This window comes from Cyanistes caeruleus, chromosome Z, assembly GCF_971803275.1.
Source record: "Cyanistes caeruleus chromosome Z, bCyaCae1.hap1.1, whole genome shotgun sequence".
Lineage (NCBI taxonomy): Eukaryota > Metazoa > Chordata > Aves > Passeriformes > Paridae > Cyanistes > Cyanistes caeruleus.
The window spans coordinates 46,851,520-46,864,691 of NC_141732.1; the positions used below are offsets into that span (position 1 = coordinate 46,851,520).

At 38.3% G+C, this 13,172-nt stretch overlaps 1 protein-coding gene and 1 long non-coding RNA gene across 2 annotated transcripts; one reads left to right on the top strand and one right to left on the bottom strand.

The window, feature by feature from the left end:
- Window positions 1–532: 532 nt before the first annotated feature.
- Window positions 533–2,655, bottom strand: LOC111940777 (uncharacterized). The gene is made up of 2 exons (XR_002869683.2): window positions 2,585–2,655; window positions 533–1,449 (listed from the first exon to the last, which is right to left on the bottom strand). It is a non-coding gene; the product is annotated as an uncharacterized LOC111940777 (long non-coding RNA).
- A 1,291-nt stretch (window positions 2,656–3,946) lies between these two features.
- On the top strand, window positions 3,947–11,009 carry RFK (riboflavin kinase). The gene is made up of 4 exons (XM_086866911.1): window positions 3,947–4,481; window positions 6,083–6,234; window positions 7,632–7,734; window positions 8,257–11,009. Exons 1-4 carry the CDS (start codon window positions 4,136–4,138, stop codon window positions 8,385–8,387), a joined length of 732 nt encoding a protein of 243 aa, XP_086723037.1. The 5' UTR covers window positions 3,947–4,135; the 3' UTR covers window positions 8,388–11,009.
- Window positions 11,010–13,172: the final 2,163 nt, after the last annotated feature.

A 13,172-nucleotide genomic window follows, 5' to 3' on the forward strand; every position in this document is an offset into this window, starting at 1 on the left:
GTTGCCTTATACAGATGACAGTGCTGTCACAGGCATGCCTTGAATGTGCATCACATATTGATGGCAGCGGGAATATTACAAAATACAGATTCCTTTTAGTAATAAGGAATTTTCACCAGAATCTTTCTTGTTTACTCACCTGTTGCTTACTCTGTGATCAAGGCTGGAACAGCAAGTCCAGGGAAGGAAAGAAGTAAATGATCTTAAAAATTATAATTAGCATGCACAGAAAAACATTGTAGCTACTTCCTTCATTACATCCTCCCTGCAATGTCAGTCACTAGGACAATAATTTTCATTTTCTGCTCTTTCTGATGTTATTGCAAAGGTGAAAAACTTTTTTCCCTCATAGGTTGAAAACTAACAAAATCACTCCTTTAAACAGAACAGAGGTCAGTGCCTTCTGACCAGGATACTCCTGGACATAAAAAAAGCAAATCTACCACTGGGGCAATACATCGCTTGTGATTTTGAGAGTATACTGTCCTTCATGGTATTTCCATGAATTAATTCAGTGGTCACTGGTTCAATCTTTTTATTCTTTATGTCATTGTGAAACCAAGTCCTGCAGTAAAGACAACCAGTTTTGACAAACTGATTTACTTTCTTTTGTAAAGTGTTCCCAAACTTAAGAAGCTTCATGAACTCAAATATCTGCTTCTTTCATCTCCATACTCATTCCCACTTGAGCTTATGCCCTTCTAACAGGCCTTTCCCTTTTTTCCTTTATCTATAAACATTTAGCACTTTTGTCTTCTATTCTCCCCTATGAAAAGCAGAAAATAAGAGCCAAGTCATATTAAGGTCTAGGTCACAAAATATCTTGGTATCTAATTTTTTTTTTTGCTTTAAAACTTATGAGAAGTAGAAATTATGTAGAGTCACCAAAATCTGTAATTAAGTTATTCCTAGTATTTCTTAAATTTAATGAGCTGAAAAAAACATTACCTGTCCCACTGTTTATTAGTTTCTTAGAAGATCTCAGCTATCTCAATTACTTCCTGTAATACATTTCTTACACACAATTTCTTACAGTTCTTGCATACCATTTTTGCAGATGTAGCTTGACACTGACCTCCAAGTTGCCTAACATCTACTCATCTGCAAACATCATGACAATAACAGTAAACATCTCCTAACCTTAGTCACCTAGATCCCCAGTCTTGTTCTTCTACATTCCATTGTGAGACTCCTGATAGCAGTCTCTGTTGATTGTTGAGAAATGCAAGATATTTTGAACCAGAGTCTGTCAAACATAAAAGAATCTCATTTTGTTATCTTCAAGGTGGTAAGCTGCCTTAGCTGCCTTGCCCTGCATTACTTTTCTTGTGCTGCCAAAGCCTCTGTAGGTAGGATTCTTCTGAATATTCTGCCAAACAATTAATTGAAGGTTGGTTTTATAATATGGAACAGACTGGTCACAAATGTTTTGATCTGGGTCAACTGTGGCTGCAAAAAAAAAAGTGTGATGAAACACCTGCTATTTAGATGGCCATCATATAATTCAGCCTAATCAGTAATTACAGTTGCTTAATCTGAGACATCTGTTAAACCATTTTTGAAAATGAACAAAGAGGGAGGGACCTTAAAATATATTTAAAGGCTAAAAAAAAAAAAAAAAAAAAAAAGCTTGGTTGCTTAAGAAGTATTAAAATTTTGAGAATTTTGAGCACTAAACATGAAGCATGTCCAGATGGCACAACACAGTGCTGTGCAGAGACAATGGGAAGCTAGCTGAAAGCAATGCTGTGTATTTTTCAAGGAGCTAATTGATGATTTGGTGTGGAGGAAAAACACCAGAGAGAGAAACAGGAATTCAAAAGCTGGATGAAGTCTTCAGAATCGACATAAACTTTCAAAAAGCAACAAGTTCTGTGGCTTTATGTAATATTTCTGTAATACCAGAAATGCACCAGTTCTGTCTTTCACACACAGTTCAGTAACATACAAATGGTAGTTCTTAGAATTCTATGTAATTATCAGATGTTCAGCAGATAATATCAGCTGTGCCTTATTAAACAGACATTCATAGCACCTGTCACTTCACTGTAATTGAACACAGTCTTGGAACCGTCATACTAATACACAGATATTTTTCTTAGAAGAAAGTCTATTCAATTAGAACAAAACTTTGGACTGCTAAAAATAAAGATAATTTTTTTCAAAAAGTGAAATAATAACTTCTGTGGTTTTCTATTCTGGACTAAAATACAGAAAAAGTACTTTCAAAACAGGTATTTGTTAGACATTCAGTAAAGAGTGTTTTGTACATATCTGTGTTTTCATCACCTGGTTTCAGCACACTAAAAGTAAGGAGTGCCAGTGTCCTTGAATTGAACTCCTGAATCAATGAGTGTTTTGTCATGCTGGGAATGGAAACTCCCAAGGAACTGGTTAAAATGCTACTAGTTTTACTACATGTCACACTTTTCTCTGAGTCAGCTCCTGAATATTTCAATGAGCCTGGTGTAACCAGAATTTCCAGTTTGGCTGGGACAGACATAAAATATTCCAGTATCCAGAAGATATGGTTCTGCTGTTTTTCCACACCACATGAAAGGAAACAGGATATTCCTGCTCTCACCTTAAGCCTTGCATAAGAATGCAGACTTTTGCAGCACAGTAGTAAGAAACAGGGACTCAGGCACAGTGTTGTGATGTGATACAAGTCTTATGTTTTACTGTAAAACAAGATGAACAGAGTATGTTATACTCTGCATTAAATGTTGGTAAGTATGATGAGTTCTCAAAGCTCAGTTAGGTAACCTGATATGGGTCCCACACAGATGATGTAACATGTGCTCTCTTTTCTTTATTCTGGTTCCTGTGGCTGTATGCATATCCTGGAAAAAAGGAAAAATGCTTTTCACTGACAATAATTATAGGTAAAATAGCATAAATAGGGAACAGATGTTCTTCTCTAGCTGTCTGAAATAGCACCTGAGTTTTCTCACTGGAGGTAGGAAGTATCAGTTTGTTTTCTCTCCCTAGCAGACATGCTCATCACTAACATTTGATGATGTTTTTGGAACAAACATGTCTACTAACTGTACTAAATTTTAGTAGAGTTAACTACTCTGTATTTCAGAGATAATTAAATACTTGTTCAAGGTTCCCCCACCCTCCAATATGAACTAGTTTACTTTACAAAAGAAAAATGAGGACATAGTATGAAGGATGGCTAATGTTTTAGCTGGGTCATGGCAGCCCATCATGATTACTGTTAAAAATTATTGTTACAATTGTTTGAGAGAATGAATAGAAATCGTCAGTTAGACTTCTGTGAAATTACTTAACCACATAGTTCTTAAAAATATTTCCTTGACTTAGTACTTCTCAGATTCTTCTCAGTCACTGAGATTGTAAACCTCTTGCCCAAAGCCAGACCCTGAAAAAGAAGTCACTGCGTGCCATCGTGTGGATATCACAAAAACAACATCTGCTCTGAAAAGATGGATTCGTTAAAAAAAAAAAAAAAAAAAAAAAAAGTAAAAATAAAAATAAAAATAAATGAAAACTATCTGCACTAGCGGCGATAACAGCGGGAGACGTGAGCACGTTGGTAAAGCAGAGGTGAGCAAGAATGGTTTGTGACTTTTGTTTGGTTTTAGTTTGGTTTGCTGTTTGGTTTGGGCTTTGGTTCTTCGGATTATTGTTTTGTTTTAAGCGACTGTCGCTCGCTGGAGCATGTCACAAAAAGACCTGTTCCCGTGGCTTTCCTGAATGTCTGCTGTGCACTGAAGCGTTCGGCCTTTTCTGGGCGAAAAGGCCAACCTTGGCGCTGCCGAGGGAGCAGAAATCCCTGTCTCCACGCGTGGGCGCGGGGTGCGAGGCGCAGCCTTTCGGGTTAGAGGGTCGGGACGTGGCAGCTGGTGCACAAAAGTCACTGCGGTTTCCATGGAAGAAACTGCACGACGGGACAGACCCAGCTGCCCTCGGGAAGCCCAGAGTGACGAAACCCGTGGACAGAAGCAAAGGGCACGGCGGTGGCCGTGACGAGTGACAGCGGCTCGCAGCGCACGGCGCCCGCCCTCCGCCGCAACTCCACTGCGGCCCGCATCACCGCCCCGCTCCCCGGGGATGGCCGTCCCACTGCGGCCGGGATCACCGCCCCGCTCCACCCCGCTCCCCGGGGATGGCCGTCCCACTGCGGCCGGGATCACCGCCCCGCTCCACCCCGCTCGCCGGGGATCGCCGTCCCCCGTCGAGGGCGGGCACACTGGGCGTGCGGCGCGAGCACGTCCATTGTGGAGGGTGGGGAGGAGCCGCCGAAGCGTTGTGTGGCTCGCAGGCCCGAGCGTGCCGCCCAGTTCCTCCCCTCTCGTTGGTAGCGCCTCACGCGGGAGGCGGTGGTGAGCGGCGCAGCGGGCCCGGGGCGCCGGCGCCTCAGCGCGGGGCCATGAGGCAGCTGCCGTACTTCTGCCGCGGGGAGGTGGTGAAGGGCTTCGGCAGGGGCTCCAAGGAGCTGGGCATCCCCACCGGTGAGCGGGCGCGGAGGGCACACCTTCCCGGAACAGCACGGGCGAGGTGTCCGCGGGGCTGGGCCCAGCCCTGGAGCTGGCGGTCCACGCCGGGTCCCGGCGGCGCTCCCGCCGGCGAGACGCTGGGCCGGGGCTCCGCAGCCGGTCCCTGTCGCGCTCCTCGAGCGGAGCCGTGCCGTGCTCCTGCCGAGCAGCGGTGCGGCAGCGCTGCGACTAAGCTCGCCTGACCTCGGCGGCCGCCCGGCTGCCCTACGCAGCTGCGCTGTTGTCATGACTTCTGCTTTCCGGGAACGGCCCTGCCTTGTCACCTACCAGCGTTTCCCTGACGCTTCTCTCCCCCCCCACCCCCACAACATTGCTCAGAGTCTTGCACTTTCCCTTGTATTTTTCCCTGCACCCCAATGTAAAGAGGTTTCCCTGAATATTGATGTTTCTTTTCTCATCTAGTGATCGTCACGATGTACAGGATGTAGATCAGTGTCACATTCTCGGTGCGGTGGTATGGCAGCCTGGGAAATATCCCTTTGCATAAACCTACGATATGATTAAGAAAGGGAGTAGGCATTGGGAATCGCTACAGGGAAGAAAGTTTAAGGGAAATAAAGCAGAGTTTGAAACAGAGCAAGTGGGCTTGGCCTACAGGGAATATGTTTTCCTGTTGCCCATCTCTGTTTCAGTTGTCTAAATGCAGGCAAATGAATACCACTGCGAGAGAATTTTGACCTTACTTAATCAGACTGAAGTCAGTAGTCATATTGCACTACATCTAACAGACATGAAACTTTATTAGATGACTCTTGTGGTGCTGGATTTCTGACATCTGTTTCTGAGAACTTTTCACATTTTTTTCTTGATTGGTTATAACTGATGTGTTGATATTAGGGAACAGGGAAAGGAAGCTGTTACTGTCTGTGAGCTTAGATAAAAATTTGTAACTGTAAATTCTTTGAAATCAGTTTGATATCTTCCATGAAGAGACCTGTTCTGCTGGGAAATAGAGGTAGGATAGTAATATTGAGAGAGGGTTAAATTCAGTCAAAAGGATTTTGTTTTACTCTAAGTATGTAGTTTTCAAAGGAAATCTCAAATCCACAGGGATTTTTCAGAGGCACAAATGCCTCTGAAAGGGAACTTGTGCAAAACTGACACATGACTAAACAATTATCACATTTGCTTTTACATTGTTTATTTCACCAGTAAATATTTCAGTAATAAATAGTTCTGATGCTATTTTACAGTGCAGAAGAAAGTTGATTTTTTTTCTCATTTTTCATCATAGTAAAGCTATGATAGTAATTGTCCTAAGAATGAAATGTGTTGTGGCTGTATAATGTATTTATTACTTGTTATTGCAGAAGAGAAAGAAAACTATGCAATACACTGTGTATGTATGTAGGAGATGTAATAACTCTGGTATTGCCACAGTGACTGATTTATGTAGCTATATTATGTTTTGCCAGTGGTATGTTGCACTATTCTTATCATCACCAGTGTTATGTTTGTAAATAGTATGTAGGCAGAGTTTAGCTTTTAAGTATTTGAAGATCCTGTTATATACTTGACTTACACAAAATCACTCACACTTTATACAATTTCTACAGCTAACTTTTCTGAGCAAGTAGTTGAAAGCTTTCCATCTGATATCCCTACTGGTATATACTATGGATGGGCCTGTGTTGGAAATGGAGATGTGCATAAAATGGTTTTGAGCATAGGATGGAATCCCTTCTATAAGAATATTAAGAAATCAGTGGTAAGAATTTTACTTTTTGTGGGATTTTTTTTGTAACAAAAGACAGAATTTTATTGAATTTGTGCACCATGAGAAATGCATTTGTTATCTATGTAAGATTTATGTTCTGAGAGGATTATAGTCTCTGTTACCAGAAAGTATGCAGATGAAATGGAATAAAGTTTTTCTTTCTTCTATTCCACCATTTCTTGACTGCATCCAAAATTAAAATATAACAGTACTTGAAATGATGATTGCTTAACTTGCTGATAGCAAATTGAGCATAAACTTGGTAAATGCATTGAATTTACTGGTTATGAGAGCCCTAGCATAAACTGGAACATAGTAATAATCTGTTGTTCTCTGCAATGTATCTGCATTTCAGATAGGAGATGTTTGGGCAGCTTAATTTGTAATTATTTTTTAATTAATTCTTCTCTTAAATGATGGAATCCATACATGAGATGCTTCATCTTAATGTACAGAATAAATATTTGAAGGCATAAAAGGATGTAAAGATGGAGAAGTTAAAATCCTGAGCACCTGACAGCTGTGGGTTTTTTTGCTGTCAGGTGCTGGCGCTTTTCCTGAGACTTGCAGTGCTCACTTTTATTTGTTGAAAACAATTTTATTTGTACATGAATCTTGACTTCTCAGTGTTTGTCATAGGTAAACATATAGTGTAAAATTTTTTCGCAGATAACTTTTATGAGCAAGTAGTTAAAAGATTCCCAAATTACAGCTGCTGGTAGATGCTATGAGTTGACCTGATTTGGAGATGAAGATGTGCATGAAAAGGTTTTGACTGTCAGGTGGAACCAGGGTTTTGTCTGGACTTGCTCTTCAATTTTCTCATTCAGTTCCCTTAGGAGGTAGTTGTAAAAGCTCTCCTTGAGCCAATTACTTCTATGAAAATCTTCACAGTTATTTGAATATTGATGAAACATTCACATTTCCTGCCTTGGAAATCTTACCTCTGAGAAGGTTTGAAGCATTTGTCCTGATGTCTGGGGCTGTGGTTGGTTTGTTGTTTTTGTTTTTTTTTTAATTAGTTTGTTTGGTCTTTTTAATTGATTTGGGGGCTTTTTGTTCTTTTGGTTTTGTTTTGGTTTGTTTTTCGGGTTTTTTTGTTGTTTTTTTTGTTGACTGGTTTGGTTTTTCATGTTTTTCTTTTTCTCTTTACACAATTTTTACTCTTTAAGGGAGCAATTTTTTTAGTTCCATGCAGAGTGCAATTCTACTTCCTAATACAAACTAAAGCTGTGGTCTCTTAATTTTGGATTATACATGCTATACTAAATATCCTTTTTATTTTTTATCTGTTGAGCATTTGAATGTTGGATAATAGGCCTAAATGCTTACAGAGAGGGAAGTAAATTAAGTTAATAATAATTGTCCACTTACTTGTCTTCCTTTAGGAAACACACATTATCCACACCTTCAAAGAAGACTTTTATGGAGAAATTCTTAGTATAGTCATAACTGGATACATTCGACCGGAAAAAAACTTTGATTCCATAGGTCAGTATTGGAGGTCTCCCTCAAACTAGTTTCTTTTTACTCGTGCAAGTTCTGTGTCTTCACTGTACCTCCTTCCATCATGAGATGTTTTATTGGTTAACCTTTGAAATTTCAGTAAAATGAATAATTAAAAAAACCCCCAACATATTCCCACACCTTCTTATGTATCACATTAAAATCTTCACTTTTCTTTCACTTGTCTGAGGAGTAATGTTAAAAACATGGGCTTGTCATAAAAGTCAAGTGTACTAATTTCTTCTAAAAATGCAATTTTGTTAGCATTGAAACAGAACTGCTAACGTGTGTTTTGGCAAACGAAGAGGATAGTGCTGGTAATGGGTAGAAATGTAACTTTAGCATGTTAAAAAAAGGACATTTTGAATGCAAAAGAATTCTGCCATTCAAACCTCATAGTTTTAATCTGCTTCTGTGAATGTTGTTTGATATTTTGTGGTGCCTTATTTTCACTCATTACTATATTCAGAATACAAACTTTTAAATATCCCTATTCTACCTTTTCAGATGCACTCATTTTGGCAATTCAGGAAGACATTGAAGAAGCAAAAAGACAGCTAGATCTACCAGAACATCTTAAACTCAAAGAAGATAACTTTTTTCATCAGCCAGAAGGCAAAATAGTAAACAGCCGCTGAGAAAACCCATACAGCCTTTTTTCTTTTTTTCTTTTCTTTTCTTTTTTTATAATTTCTTTTTCTTATTTTCTCCCCAGTCACTGAGCTTTTGTATTTGCACTGCTCTCATAGATCCTTTTGTGTCATAGGTCTGTTATGTGCCTGAGATCAGAACCACCATACAAGATGATTCCAGTTTTCTTTGGTTAAGCCATCATTAGATGAGTTGTACAAAAGAACTAGAAGGCTGTACTACATTGTTATAGATAAACTATGTATCATAAAGTTACCAGGCCTTTGGAGATCCAAGCACATTGAGAACATGACCAAAGTTAATTGTAACGCAAAAGTCTAGTTAGCTCATTTAATGAAGAATGTCTGTTTTTAACATAGTGTTTTTACAGCTTCATTGTCATTCTTAGATCTGGGTTTTAGCTTAGAAAATGTTGGTATTGATTGACTCAGAAAATTCCTGTTGTTAGATATGATTAGATAACAATAGCAAGATTAATTTTCTGTAGTTTTTTGTTTTTATATACTACACAGCTGTTGTGGTTGAAGCTGTTAATTTAATTGAAATTATTTATTTTAAATTTATTTGAAATGGAAGAAATCGCTGTTGTTCATTGTGTTGCTAGAATCTGAGCTGTACTTTTTCACACTTGAATGAACATATGATAACACATGATTTGTGTAGTCTAATTCTGAAGAGGTGTTTCACTTAATTTCAAAAAATTAACAAAAATGTGAAAGCTGATGAACTTTAAGGGTCAGGTGCAAAAGATGCAGAAAACAAGACTTCTGCTCCTTGAACCTTAAAGGAAAATGGGTATTGAGACACAAATTTGCATTTTATGTGCTGCTGGTGTTTTTCATTGGAAAGTCTTGAGTTTATTCACTGTACTGGCAATAAAAAGTCTGATTTTAAGGTTGGCATTATTGTAAGGCATAGAAAAATCTCATCAACACTCTGCACTAAGTGCAGGTAAGAGCCAAGGTTTTGGCAGACCAAGTAGATGAATACACAAATAAAAGCCTTTGGGGATTTATTGCATATTAGATCAACACTTTAGTGAATATTGCTATTTTTTTTACAAGTAGTTGCAGACAGTCCTACTCTGAAATGTGGGGATACATTTGGGGATACAAGTGAGGGTTGGACAAGATAATCTCTGAAGGTCCCTTACAACCCTAACTATTCTCTGATAGATAAGTGGAAGGAGTACTGTGAGAGTTGACGGTAATTTGAAAAATTATTTACAAAGTATGTAATGTGTGCTTCATTATCTACTCTTCTTTTTCTCTGATAAATTTTTTTATCCCTTGGTTAATGGAAGCAGGTTAGCTACAGTGACTATCACATTCATTATTTTTTGACATCACCCTGTTTGGTGAAAAGTGTGTCAGCTTTGAGAATATGTCTGGGACATACTCTGAAATTCAAAGTACTTCTTTAAATGTGTCTCAGCTGTGATTCTCTCTTAACTATGATGTTCAATATGGAACGCACAATTTCTGTAGTGAAATTTGATGAATTTGCTCCTCGTCCTGTCCTAATCTTACTTTTCACTGTAGAATATAAGAGAGTTTTAGCAAGGTAGCGGTTTGGGTCTTTGTGGCAGATGCTGTCAAGATGATAGTTTCACTTCATATTGCTTTAAATTCTACTCAGTATCATGGACTATTGTTAGGGAAGAGGTCTTGAGGAAATCAAGGGCTCATGTTTTCTCTTTAAGACTTCAGGAGAAAACTTGATTTTGCTTAAATTAATGGTTTGCCAGTGCTGTTGATAGCAGAGGCAGATACAGGACATTTGGGACGGACATGGGACAATATACTTTCTTTTAAAGGAGAAGAGAAATAATTTAGTGAACTTTTTACTCTGTAACTTGTTGGAAACTGTTACATTTCAAATTTCTAAGAAATCTGCAAAAGAATTTTCTTTCCAAGATTGATGATTGGGATTTTAAAAACGAGATATGAAAGGAGAATTTTTTATTGCTATGAGTTTATGCTTTCTTCAGTTTGTAGTAACATTAAAATCATATATTTTACTAATCCTTTTAGAGAATAAACAGAAGCCACACTATTCAACAAAGTATGTTGTCAGCAATAGATTGTTTGTCTTGGTACTGTAGCTAAACACTCATAGCTGCCTTTAAAATTGATTTTTGCCGGTAATGTCTTGGGTCTGTTGTGAAAACTATGGTGCCTTAAGCTGGTTCTGAATAATACTTTTCTGTATCTGCTAATAAATGTCACTATCAAAAATTCAATTCACCATCTGGTTATAGAACTGCTGTGCTATGGATAGAGAACAGTAGCAAAGGGAAAACTTGAAAGACTTAGTTTGCTCTCAAATCCAGGCTGAGGTATGATACATTGATACACTGAACTATAAAACTGCTCTTTATGTGTTTGTCTTCAAAGAGAACATGTTAGTATAGCCATTTGGCTTAGTGTACCTCACCATAATATTTAAGAGAAAATGTTGTACACCACTCTTTAAGCTTAATACATAATTCCTATCACAGTATAAACTTTATGGAGGGTTATATTTTTTGTATTATGCACAAGTAACTGCATTTTGGTTGATGTTGTTGCACTGTACCATTACTAAAGGAACTGTAATTGACAAAGTTACCCTTCTTGTCTTGAGTTTCCTTTCCTTTGCCACTCCTAGCAATGTTAGTTGTCTCAGTTTTAGGCAAAGCTTTAAGGGGGTGACTGTCTTATTTTGAACTTTTTAATCCTCACATGATTTTGTGTTCCTCTTTGTTACTGAAGGTGCAATGAATAAATCCCAAGTGGATTCCATAGAACTCTGTCAAAGTTACAGGGTGATCATGAGGTCTTCAGGAGTAACACACAAAAAAAGTCCACTAAAGAATTATGGCTTAAAAATTAGTCCTTTTCACAATTAATTCCTTTCTAGAAGTAAGTCTTAAATGATTAACACCTCTAGAGCTGTTTATTTTCAAAAATGTGAAGGAACTATTTTAAGGCTTAGTCTATTCTCTTAGCCATGTGACCATACTGACAACAAATAACAGCATTTTCATGCACTTTTGTGTAAAGACTTTGTTCTTCACAGTGGTGGGTTATAAAGAGCATCCTGTATGCAGCAATGCCAAAAAATTGCTTTGTTGTGTCCATTTCAGGTAATTTACTCACTGAGTGCTATTTTTTCCCTTTGGCATAGTTTGAAATTGCGGAACAATTTCAAAAGTGGAAAGTTCCTGTGGAAAATGCTTTCTGCTTATTTTAGTTCTCTGTAGCCCGAAAAGATGGAAAAGAAGACAGAAGTCCTTTTTGCCAGTGTACTTCTGGACTATATTCCACCTTGCAATAAATTCAAACTTGCTGTGATGAAACACTATTTAAACCCTGGAATTAGATTAATTAGGTACCGATGATGTATAGAATATTTCCGATATTCATTCAAATGAGGAATACTGCAGAGGTACTTGGTGAAAGAAATCATGTCATAAATGCAGTTCCAGTGAGAAACATCCTACAAGATTATGATGAAAAACATCAGCTTTGAGGAACACAGATGCACAAGATGATACCAACAAGTCTGGGTACAAGACCTGCTGTATTATGAATTGCTTTCTAACTATAATTCCATTGTAGTAAACTACTGGCACCCATCCCAGTGACACTAGGTAAATCTTGCTGATGTCTGTGTGCTTGGTAGTGATTGGCATGGTTCTTGGTAAAAGTGTAAAGGTATGCTTTGAGTGGAAGGTTGTAGTAGTTATAATGCACTTGCATATTGGCAAAGAATATGCTCTCTAAAGAGTGGACAGAAATACATTCTCCCACAGCAGTGTGCATCTGAAAGCCTACAAAATAATTAGGTAAAGCTTTAGAAAAACTGCTTTTAGAAACCATGTCTTTGTCTTGATGTTCGTTTGAAATCTTGAGCTCAGCATGCTAGGGAAGTGTTAAATACAACGCAGTAATTCTGTAAGAAGTGCAGCATAGAAGATCCACAAAGTAGTAAGAATTTCTTCAAAACACTGACTTCCCTCCTATTCACACTCACCTTCCTTGTCCCCAGAAGTCCATTTTGAAATATATTTTGAACTCTTGCCATCTTATCCCATATATGCTTTATCTTCATCTCCAGTGTCAATCACTTGATGTTCTTGTAGTAGTTGCTTATGTGGGAAAGGAAGGCTTTGGATTGATTTGCATCCTCTCATACCCTCCTCCATTAACAGCTGTGGCTTTGCCTTGCTTTGTTCTCCAGATCCAAGTAAAGCATCTCCATGGTTCCAAGTAAAAAAAAAAGCCAAATTAGCTGGTAAGAAAGTAAGTGGTTTGTGGATTGTCCTCTCTGGTAGTAGAATGGATTATAGTGCAAAGTCATCTGATAACAGCAATTAAAAAAACTGAAATTATGTGAGGTCAAATAGGAGGAGTCTTTCTTTTAAATGTCCTGGTGGAAGTGTAGGTTAGAGTACCATTTTTAATGTTTTAATGTTTTGGAAATACTGTCTTAACCTTCCAATATCACAATTATACTCTGGTACCTAGGTGATGGTGATGGTATTAGGCTAAAGAAAAGGGACTTGGTAGGACAGCTATAGAGTTTTTTATTAGATTAAAAATAGTCAGAAGCAGAGAAGCTAGCAGGGACACAAGCACAACTTATTTCTTATTTATATAACCTTAGGCTAGAAACACAACACTCAGAAATATTTTTAACTTTAGTATCTAGAAAAATTGAAGACTGGTTGTGTGGCCCGAGCCTGCTTTTCCCACTTGTATCTGTTTGGTTTAATTGCATTTTTTTCA

Excerpts from the sequence above, each read along its gene's own strand:
- RFK (XM_086866911.1), top strand. The coding sequence starts at position 4,136 with ATGGCCGTCCCACTGCGGCCGGGATCACCGCCCCGCTCCACCCCGCTC. Across the intron at positions 4,482-6,082 it reads GGAGCTGGGCATCCCCACCG|CTAACTTTTCTGAGCAAGTA; the intron begins GTGAGCGGGCGC and ends CAATTTCTACAG. Across the intron at positions 7,735-8,256 it reads AAAAAACTTTGATTCCATAG|ATGCACTCATTTTGGCAATT; the intron begins GTCAGTATTGGA and ends CTACCTTTTCAG.